Source organism: Lipotes vexillifer, unplaced genomic scaffold (assembly GCF_000442215.2).
Source record: "Lipotes vexillifer unplaced genomic scaffold, Lipotes_vexillifer_v1.1 scaffold117, whole genome shotgun sequence".
Taxonomy (NCBI): domain Eukaryota; kingdom Metazoa; phylum Chordata; class Mammalia; order Artiodactyla; family Lipotidae; genus Lipotes; species Lipotes vexillifer.
In genome coordinates this window covers 1,188,662-1,199,365 of record NW_006785593.1, presented here as the reverse complement: position 1 = coordinate 1,199,365, position 10,704 = coordinate 1,188,662, and the positions used below count along the sequence as shown (strand labels likewise).

The 10,704-nt window shown below is 35.5% G+C and overlaps 1 protein-coding gene across 1 annotated transcript in view; it reads right to left on the bottom strand.

Moving 5' to 3' along the window:
* Nucleotides 1-10,704, bottom strand: part of ACSS3 (acyl-CoA synthetase short chain family member 3) — a 146,186-nt gene that overhangs the window by 10,748 nt on the left and 124,734 nt on the right. Inside the window, exons 12-13 of the mRNA XM_007457662.1 lie at nt 6,107-6,188; nt 3,814-3,936 (exon numbers count right to left, since the gene is read on the bottom strand). Coding sequence (XP_007457724.1) covers nt 3,814-3,936; nt 6,107-6,188 — 205 coding nt within the window. The remainder of the gene's footprint in view (nt 1-3,813; nt 3,937-6,106; nt 6,189-10,704) is intronic.

Below are 10,704 nucleotides of genomic sequence, written 5' to 3'. Positions count from 1 at the left end.
TAGGGAAATTTCCCATCAGCTCTTGTTGGGTCACCTAGGGATAAGACCGGGAGTAAGAAAGCGATGACACACTTATTATTAAGAAATCTGTCTTTGACAAAGAATGCCTCATTTGCACATTTAGGATAAAATTAACAAAGATAAATATTAACAACTCCACAGTAACTGTGGCCCAAAAAGTATGGGCAAGCACCCTTGGAATGAACGGAGAAGTTCTCAGCAAAGAAATAGAAGCTACAAAAAAAGAACCAAATGACTTAAAAGAAGGGAGAAAATGTAACATGAGGGAAATAAAAAAGAGAAAAGGCAAGAAGGAAACCAATAATAAACTTGGAGACATAAATATAAATATATCAATACTTAAGTTAAATGTTAACGGTCTTAAAAACACCAGTTAAAAGATAGAAATTGTAAGATTGGATTAAAATAAGAACAAGACCCAACTATGTTATCTACAAAAAGGCCACAGGAAACAATGATCTAGATATATTAAAAAGGAAAGGATGGAAGAAGATAAATGATACAAACACTATTAAAAACATGATTACCACACAAAGCCAACTTCCGATCGGCAAAAATTACTATAAATTTTTAAAAAATCAATATATTAAACAATAATACATTGCAACTAAGTGAGGTATATCCCAAGCAATGCAAAGCTGGTTCAACAGTTGAAAATTAATTAATGTGATTCACCATATTAACAGGCTTAAAAAGAAAACCCACACAATCATATCAATAGAAGCAGAACAAGCATTTGATAAAATTTAACATTCTTTCAAGATAAAAAAAAAAAAGAAAAAACCCCAGCAAATTAGTAATAGAAGGAAACTTCCTCATCTGATAAAGGCCATCTACACAGAAACATCTACAGGTAACGTCATTCTTAATGGTAAGATATTGAATGCTTTTACCCTAAGATCAGGAACAAGACGAAGGTAACTGCTCTCATCACTCTTACTCAGTATCATAGTGGAGGTTCTGACCAGTTCAAAAAGGCAAGAGAAAGAAATAAAAAAATATTCAGATTGGAAAGCAAGCAATAAAACTATCTCTATTCACAGACAGCATGATTGTCCACACAGGAAATCCCAAGAAATACAAACACACACATACACACACATATACACACAACTCTTAGAACTAATAAATGAATTTAACAAGATCATAAGATACATATCAGTTCATAAAAGTCAATAGCAGTTCTATATCCACTAGCAATGAAAATTTAGAAACCAAAACCAAAAAAAAATTCTATTTACAATAGCTCAGAAAACTAAATACTTAGGTATAAATTAAGAAAATATGTTCAGAAATTGGATTTGTAGAGATGTGGATGAATCCAGAGACTGTCATACAGAGTGAAGTGAGAAAGAGAAAAACAAATATCATATATTAACGCATATATGTGGAACCTAGAAAAATGGTACAGATGAACCGGTTTGCAGGGCAGAGATAGAGACACAGATGTAGAGAACAAACGTATGGACACCAAGGGGGGAAAGCGGCGGCGGGGGTGGGGTGGGGTGGTGGTGAGATGAATTGGGAGATTGGGATTGACATGTATATACTAATATGTATAAAATGGATAACTAATAAGAACCTGCTGTATAAAAAAATAAATTAAAAAAAAAGAAAATATGTTCAGAATCTGCATACTAAAAAGTACAAAATGTCAGTGAAACGTATCAAAAAAGACCTAAATAAATGGAAAGACATACAAAGTTCATGAATTGGACAATTCAGTATAGTCCAGATATCAATTTTTCTCAAATCCATCTATAGATTTAACACAATCCCAATCAGAATCCATGCAGGATTTATTTTAACTATAGAAAAGCTCATTCTAAAATATATATGGAAAAGTAAAGGAACAGAATATCCACACGATTTTTAAAGAGGAGCGATTTTGAAAATAGTGGACACTATTCAACTCTAAGACATTCTATAAAGTATCAAGACAGAATAGTATTGGTGAAAAGATAAACACACAGATCAATAAAACAAGAGATACTCTAGAAATAGACCCACTCAAATACTGTCAGCTAATTTTTTACAAAGGTGCAAAGGCAATTCAATGGAGAAAGTCCAGTCTTTGCAACGTATAACACATGGAAGAACTGGCATCCACATTAAAAAAAAAATCCTCAACCTATATCTTGCACTATATACAAAAAAACCCCTCAAAATGTAAATGTAAATTGATATAAAATGTAAAACGATAAAATTTTAGGTGAAAACAAAGAAGAAAGTATGACCTTGGGTTAGAAAAGAGTTCTTCGATAAACATCATCATCTATAAAAGAAAAAAATGCTGAATTAGACTTCATCAATATGAAACACAGTTTTGCTCTATTAAGAGCACTTTTAAGAGAATAAAAAGACCAGTCACAGACAGGAAAAAAATACATATCTTCAAACTGCATATCAAACAAAGGACTTGTATCCAGAATACCTTAAAAACTCTCAAAACTGAACAATAAGAAAAACAACCCAATTTTTAAAAAGATGGGCAGAAGATTTTAATGCCAGAGAAGAACATTGATGGCAAATAAACACAAGAAAAGGTTTCCAACATTTTAGTCATTACAGACAATCAAACTCAAAGCACAATGAGATACCTTTACAAAACTATTAGAATGATTTAAATAAAGAACAATGGCAATTCTGAGTACTAATGAAGATGGGAAGAAACAGGCGCCCTCAGACACTATGGGTGGAAATATAAAATAGCACAGCCGCTCTAGAGAACAGTTTGGCAGTTTCTTATAAGCCTAAACATACATTTAACATGTAACCCAGCAGACTCACTACAGGCATTTATCCTAGAGAAATGAAAACTAATTTTTGCACAAAAACCTGAACTTGAATGTATATGGCAGCATTATTTATAACTGCCTCAAACTAGAAGCACTTAAAATATCCTCTAATGGGTAAAGGAAACATAAATGGGTTAGTACATCCACACAGTGGAATACTGCACAGCAACATAAAAGGACAAATAATCGACATACACACAACTTGAATGGATCTCAAACGCACTTTCCTAAATGAAATAGCCCAGTCTCCAAAAGTTACATACTGTATTACTCCATTTATATGAGATTCTAGAGAATGTAAAAACATAGGAACAACAAAAAAAATTAGTGGTTCCCAGGGGTTAGGGGTGGGGAAGGTCAGAATAAAAAGGTGACATTATGTGGAAATTCTTGGGCAGTGTTGAAATTTTTCTGCATCCTGGTTGTTGGTGATGGCTACAAGAATCTATACTGTAAGTAAAAAACTCATAGTATTATACAATAAAAAGGAGGATTTTACTCTATTTTAAGGTAAAAAAAATTGAAAACATTTTAAAATACTCTTCTGGGGACTTTGTATAATTTACACTGGAAGAAAATTCTCAGGATTTAAGAGTACAATAAAATGTTTAAATCACACACCCAGTAAAGACTATATGTAAACCTGGTTATCAACAGGCACAAATCAAGAAGCTAGAAGCAATCAAGTAGCAAGGATCAAGAAGCAAATGTATATAGACTCTCCCATAAATTACAAATATATGTAAGTGCTTTAAATTCCTCTCTACCACTCAGGCAGGAATCAGGGGAATTTGTAGAACAGGAAAATCTACAGGAGAGAAAGTGAGGTGAGAGAAATACCAGAGTGACCAACCGAGCCTATGCTTCAAAGGAAGTGTCTGGAAATTTTCCAAGTGGAATGACTTAACCTCAATGTTGACAACCTCAGTATTGACTTCGGCTCAGTTCTGTCCCTAAACACTACCTGGAATAAAAGACCAATAGTCATCAATACCTCTTCAATGGCACCTGCAGAAATCCTGTGACCTGCAACATTTATCACATCATCAGCTCGAGACATAACATATATGTAACCTTCTTCATCCATGTAACCAGCATCCATGGTGTCATAGTATCCCTGAAAATAAGAATAAATAACGCCCGATTAGCATGTAGTACTAGGTAATGTAATCATTTTTAAGCTTGGTAAAATATAAAATGTGATAGAAATAGGTTTGCTGTATTCATTTGAATTTTTTTCATAACTAGCCTATGGAATTAAATTATTTTTCATTTTGAAAGCCTACTAGAATCTCTCTGCTCCCCTCACAGCCAGGAATAAAAGTGTTCTTATATATGTTCACGTTAAGTGTTTGAACTGAGAGTTGTAAAGCTTATGAACCCAATTTCTTCCTTTTAATGGAGAAGTGATAGCTCAATATTTCCAGTATACTTTGGTAATGCAAAGTAGCTCTTTGATAGATTTCTTCTTTAATTGTGTTAATTTTTAAAAGCATTAAAGCTCTCTATGAATAATTACAAAATAGACCACTAGTTTGTTAACATAGATTTGGATTGCACTGCAGCTTCAGTGAAATATAGTTAAATAGTAAGTATAAAATTTAATTTTTTTTTATCGACTCAAGAGTAGCAGTACATCTTCACTGGTCCAGATATCACAATAGAATGAAAAATCAAGAAGAATAAGAAGTAGAAAGAAATAAATATTACTTCCCCTAATGCTTCTGAGTTACATTAATACCTGTATTACAAGCATGGGCTTCAGGACAAATCCAAGTGAGTCACTATTTGTGTTTCTAAATCTTCCTAAGACTCAGCATGCTCATCTATTAAACAGGGTAATGGGCCATACCTTATAAGGCTGTGAGAAGTATAGATGAGATGGGGCATCTAAAGAGGGCAGACCCTGGCACATCATGAGCCCTGAATAACTGGCAGCTCTTACTGCAATTACTATCAGAGAGTAAAGTAAAGACATGGGCTCTGGAGCCAGAATATATGGGTCCAAATGTCAGCTCTGTTACTTCTAAACTGTGAGCAAGTTATAGAACGCTTCTGTGCTGTTATTAAGTCCTTAGATGAAAGGGTTGAGGTCAGGGTAACAAGACAGAGTATAGATTCACTACATATAGTTTAATCATAAACTATGGTTTACGGGGCTTTGAAGGAGCTTTCAGTGTTAAAGGTGGCCATGCTGAAAACCACATGCACATATTATGAACCACTTGTTCATAATATGAACAAGTCAGGTTGTAATTAATCACATCAGTACTCTGGTGATTTGACTGTGGCCCATCAGGCAGATAGATTGGGCTGATTGGAGTCAACTCTACTGACAAATCTTCTCTGCCACAGTCCCTTGGGGCATGTTTAATCTTGGCTACTGAGGTCATTTAACCCTAAGATGTCTTTCTAAAGGAAGCTATTTTAATTCTTGTCATTTGTCTAGTTGATTAGGTTAGCTGTCCTTCACAAATAATAAAGATAGAATGCTAAATAGACTCACCTTTTTTAAAAATGAAATTCTAATCATTCATTCTTTTTTACCCAGTGTAAAATGAGGACCAGGTATCTCTCTTAGGGAAAGAAATAGAAGCGAAGAAACAGCAGAAAGATGATAGTGGGACCCTTTCGCGTATTATCAATTATGTGCTGTTATAAACACAAACCACAGAGTAATAGGTAAATGATAGAACACAGAAAGATACTGTTTGGTATCCAGAGCACTGGAGGTTAGGCGTTGAGAACAGTCTCTATCCTGTATCTGTATTATAAAACAAAGAACTCAGAGGACACTCAGGAAAGAATGTCAGTAATAGCTAAAGGGATTTAAAAAAATACAACTTCTGGCAAACGAAACAAATTTTGCTCACATAACCGGGGGAGAGGAGGTAAAGAGGTTCTAATGACAGTGTCCAGTTCTGATCAGATGTTCTCAGTCTGTGCAGAGGAATCCAATGTGAGAAATCATACAGAAAGTCCCCAGAAGTTTTAATTTAACAAAACCTTTCTTGTATGAAAGGCTGTTAAATTTCAGAAAAAGCTGCTATGAGAAACGGAGAAATTTCTATGTCCAGAGATTGATAAAAAATATTAAAATGACTTATTTAGACATTTGAGGTTTGGGCATTCTTATCCCTGAGATCTGGAAACTGGTCCAAATAACCTTTAAAAGTCGCTTTGTGATCCATGATTCTAAAAGCCAGCCACTCAACTTAATAGGCAAGAACTATAGAGAAGTGTGTAAGATGATTTTTTTAAAAAAAAAAGTACAATAAAGTTCTTACAGGAAATTTTTCAAAGTATAAATGCTTGAATGCCTCCTGATTCTTCCAGAGTCCTGAAAAAGCTCCAGGTGGTAATGGCAACCTTATATAAAAACAGAGCAGTGAGAATTATGATGAAAATGGTAATAAAGACAGATTGATTAGAACTAACAGTTTTTCACTGTGATGGACAATTACAATTCAAATCCCACATTGAACTGTAACCCCTAAATCCACTGGACAGATCATGTCTAACTGAGGCTGAAGTGGTTGACCATGACATAGCAAAGTCACGAAGGGATGACTGTGGTTCCTGGGAGGGGCACAAAAGGCACACACATCTGGCATTCAAAGTTATTAGCATCAATCATTGTTTCAGTAAGAAGCATAACATCTGCAAAAAGGAACCAAGAATGCATCACTGAATTACTTTTTGAGAGAAATATCCTGCCACCATAGGCAAATAAATCTATTTTTTTGAAGTATGAAGGTACTAACTGCCACCTTTGCCAGTCTCTTTGTGACAAGATGTTCCAATTAAACATCCCACAAACAGTCTTTATCTTCACAATCAATGTGCCTCCCCACTCTGAGAATTCCCTCTCACTCTTCTCTCTTCTGTTCTTTCTTTTCGTGAGCATCCAGACCTATGAGATTTCTCACCCCTATGAACACATGAAGGTAGGTAAGTATATAAAGTAGAAGGTAGCGTATATCTGTTCTTTTCAATCAATTTCCTCTTATATTTCTTTCATTCCTCCGTAGTATGAAACAGGTGTCATACACACAAGAAGGGCTTAATCTTTATCACCCATCTGTCTATCTATCTATCTTTATGTAAACAAATGAATTCTCTTATCGGTTCCCTGTAGGAAGTATTACCTAACGAAAATAACCGCTCAGTGTATTTTCAGGAAACTTTTTAGATGCTTTATAGTTTGGAAATTTAGATACTGTAAAACTTAAAGATTTTCAAAACCCTACCCTCCTGTACTCACAAAAAACACCAAGTGAGGTGGTGACTTCACAGTGCAGGTGTGAGAAAATGGAAAATAAAGTAGACATGGTTACCGCCAACATGAGGCAACATCACACACCTTCTACCCCAATATTAGACTTCTGAGACACTGAACTGCATTCTCACATTCTGTCAGGCAGAAAATGCTGTTCCCAGTGGGATCAGCTGCCCAGCTGGGATTGCCCATTTCCTCTACGTCTGGCCTACCCATAGGTCCTCCCTTGCCAGGTCTTCTCTTTGTAATATTTTAAGATGGAGGAAAAAAGGCTACATCAGCGTTTCTGGACCTCCCGTAATTTCATAAAACGCACGCGAAAGCATTTTGTAACCTGAAAAAAAAACCCAAAACTACAGAGATGCTGCTATATTGTTGCTGTTGCTGTTGTTACTGTTACTGTTCATCACTAAACCTGCAGGAAGGCAGCAAGCTGAAGCAGATGATCCCTTCAGGTCCTTCTACCTGATTTTTCTATGTTAATCTTTCGAATGAACCTTGTATATAATTTCACTTTATCTGTTTGTTTTAATTGTTAATATTTTTATAACAAGTGTAAAAATCATCATTACACATTGAAATACATTTATTTAGCAGCATTTACAGGATGCTCAGGGTAAACAAATGAAGAGGACGCTAAGAAGAAATGACAAATCAAAAGCCAACATGGGCCACAAGAGGAAACATTAATGAGTGAAGCCTACTATACTCAAAATATACAACTAGAACAATAAACCTGACAGAGATGCATTCCGCTTGCATATTAAGTAAGAAATAATTTTCAGTTGTTCCCCCAAAATGTACCACAATATATAGTACTTTCTGTGTTTCATGGGGATATTCTTTTAACAGACGCTTGGGTATAAGAAAATACCTCCCTACAATAAGAATAAAAAGGCAACTGTGATAATAAATGGCAACTAACATTCTCTGTTGTAGTGGGGACAACAGAGAGTGGTGCGGTCTGAGATAAATTTGAATGTACACACCAGGTCGAGTGGCAGCAGTTGTTCCTTAGTTCCACAGATACACAGACACACAGATATCCTGATCCAAATCCGTAAACACAAAACACTGCCCATATGGAGAACAATGCATATAGAAGGGCATATTGTTAAAGAAGTGTCTCATCCATTTTATCTACTCCAAATCTAAGACTTTGGTTCACCAGCAACCACTTACCACCTCTTCACAGCAGAGACTTCTGAGTGTTTGCAATAATAATCCAAATGAGTTAGTACTTAGTGTATCGAATGTGAGCTGAGTTTCCTGGTGGCCTAGAATATATCTAATTCAGTGTGTGCACGTGAGACCAAGAGTTTAGCATTTTCTGGTAAGGGTGTTACTGGAGAGAAAAGGAAATCTTACACTTCCCAGAAGTTGGTTAAGTTTGCAATCTCCATTCTTAAAAGAAGATGGCCTGATAGATCTGTGTTTTCTCTTACTTCCTGAAAAAAATTTGGTACTAGCAATTAGTAACATATAGATTATATTCTTGTAATTAATTAAAGCCTAGAGGATTACAAGTAGAGTTAGCCATCCTCCAAAATCAATAAACAAATAAATAATAAGCTTTAAGGATACCAGCTTTCTCAGCTGTTGCACAAAACTTTAAATATCTGTATAAATCTTCTGAAGAACAGGGACCATAGGGATTTTTATATCATCTGTGAGAAAGGTCTGCATAAGTTTGGATATACCTATAGACCTTGGGAATTAAGTATAACATAGCAAGGGTATATCCAGGAAGAGATTACAGAATAGGAAGGAGAAATCCAAGGCCAAACACAGTATTAAAGAGGGACCAAGGAAAAAAAGACCATGAACAAAAATAACCAAATATGAACAAAAATAACCAAACAACTGAACGAGAACCAGGATAGTATGTGAGGGGCCTCCAGAGCAGAGTTTTAATAATGACTGAGCATTCAACAAGGTGAAGTGAAGTGCAAATTCTGTTTGAAAGTGGATTCAACAGAGGTCATGGAACTTAGTGACTGAGATGCTGTGAATCTCCCCCAGGATCACCATTTCTGCAGAGTGGAGCTAAAAGAACTGGAATGATCAAGGAGTAAGCAGGAAAGTAAGTGTGGGCAGTAAGGTTAGACTATACTTTTTAGAAGTTTGCAGGTGACTGGAAGGAGAGATGTAAGTCAGGGTTTAATGCAGAGAGGCAGGCTGATTTAGGATGGGGAAAAGTTGGGCAGAGTAGCCAATGGAGAGAGGGTAGAGATTTGAGAGGTAGAGAAGAAAGCACCAGAAGAATTATTTGATCATCTAATTTATTTATTCATTCATGGATGCATGCATTAACTCATGCATTTTCTTTATTCAGTCAAGTATTTGTTGAGTGCCTGGTATTCCTAATTCACTGTGTTAGACATTAATGGAAAGAATATATAAACTATTATCTGAGATGCGTGGAGATCCTGGAATATTGTGTATTTACAAGAAATTTAGTAAATTTTAGAATACATATAGGGAGAAAGACTGTGATGAATGATGTCTATTCCATTAAATTAATGACACAACATCAAAACGTAAACATTTAAGATATTTGTCAGGCAAGTTTTACAGCAGATGGTTAAATCCTATACTGCCAGGAACTCTTGGAAGGGAAGTTTTTATCACCAGCCAAGGTATGGACCTGCTGCAAATGGCATATGTGTCTGGTCCCAAGTCATTTCTGAGATGCCCCTAGAAAACTTCATTATCCCCAAGTCTGAGGAACTGGAAAGGCTGGAAAGCAAGATATGAAATTACAATTGGTAATTAGTAGGACAGAATAAGAGAATGCTATCCATTCTTCACTAATAAAGTCTGGTGTCTAAAAATTCAGATGTTATTTCAAAATTGAAAAGAGACTCTAAAGAAGGTACCTTGGAAAAGGCCATTTATTGGTCGTAAAGAAAAGCAGAAAAGGGAGTTCCAGAATTGGAACTGTGTACATATATATATATATATATATATATATGAAGTAAAACATGTGAGAAAAGAAGCAATAATCTCCAGAAAGAAGTTAGGTGTGTATGAACTAGAGCAGAATTTTTTTGCAGTATTTGAAATTAACGCTTTTCTTGTTGCTAACCTAATGATTATTCAATATTAAATGCAGGCTTTCCTTCTGGAATAGTGAGTGCACTGGGGCTCTATTTCTAAAGTTCTAGAAAAAATACTTTATTTTCTGTGGTTACAATAACATAAAAATTCATTGGACTGGCAGAAGGAAGGAAATTTTCTGAAAATACTAAGAAATATGTCAGGAAATGCCTATCCTCATCCTTCAAATGCAAGATCAAATGTTACCACCCTGTGATACCTTTCCTAACTCTTCCCAAACAGAGTGAAAAGGTGAGTTTTGTTACAAACTATCCAATTGTGAATGAGGAGCTCCTCTTAGAGAAAACCCCTTCCAAAGAGAACATTCTTAAGCAGTAAGAGAAATAACTGAGGCAGCAGTAGTGTGTGTGTGTGTGTGTGTGTGTGTGTGTGTGTGTGTGTGTGTGTGTGTGTGTGTATTGAGGGGAAGGTACCATAGAGAAATCCTTAAATAGCTAATGAAGGAAGAGAATGTCCATCACTGTAGAAGGTAAACATCCCTGACCA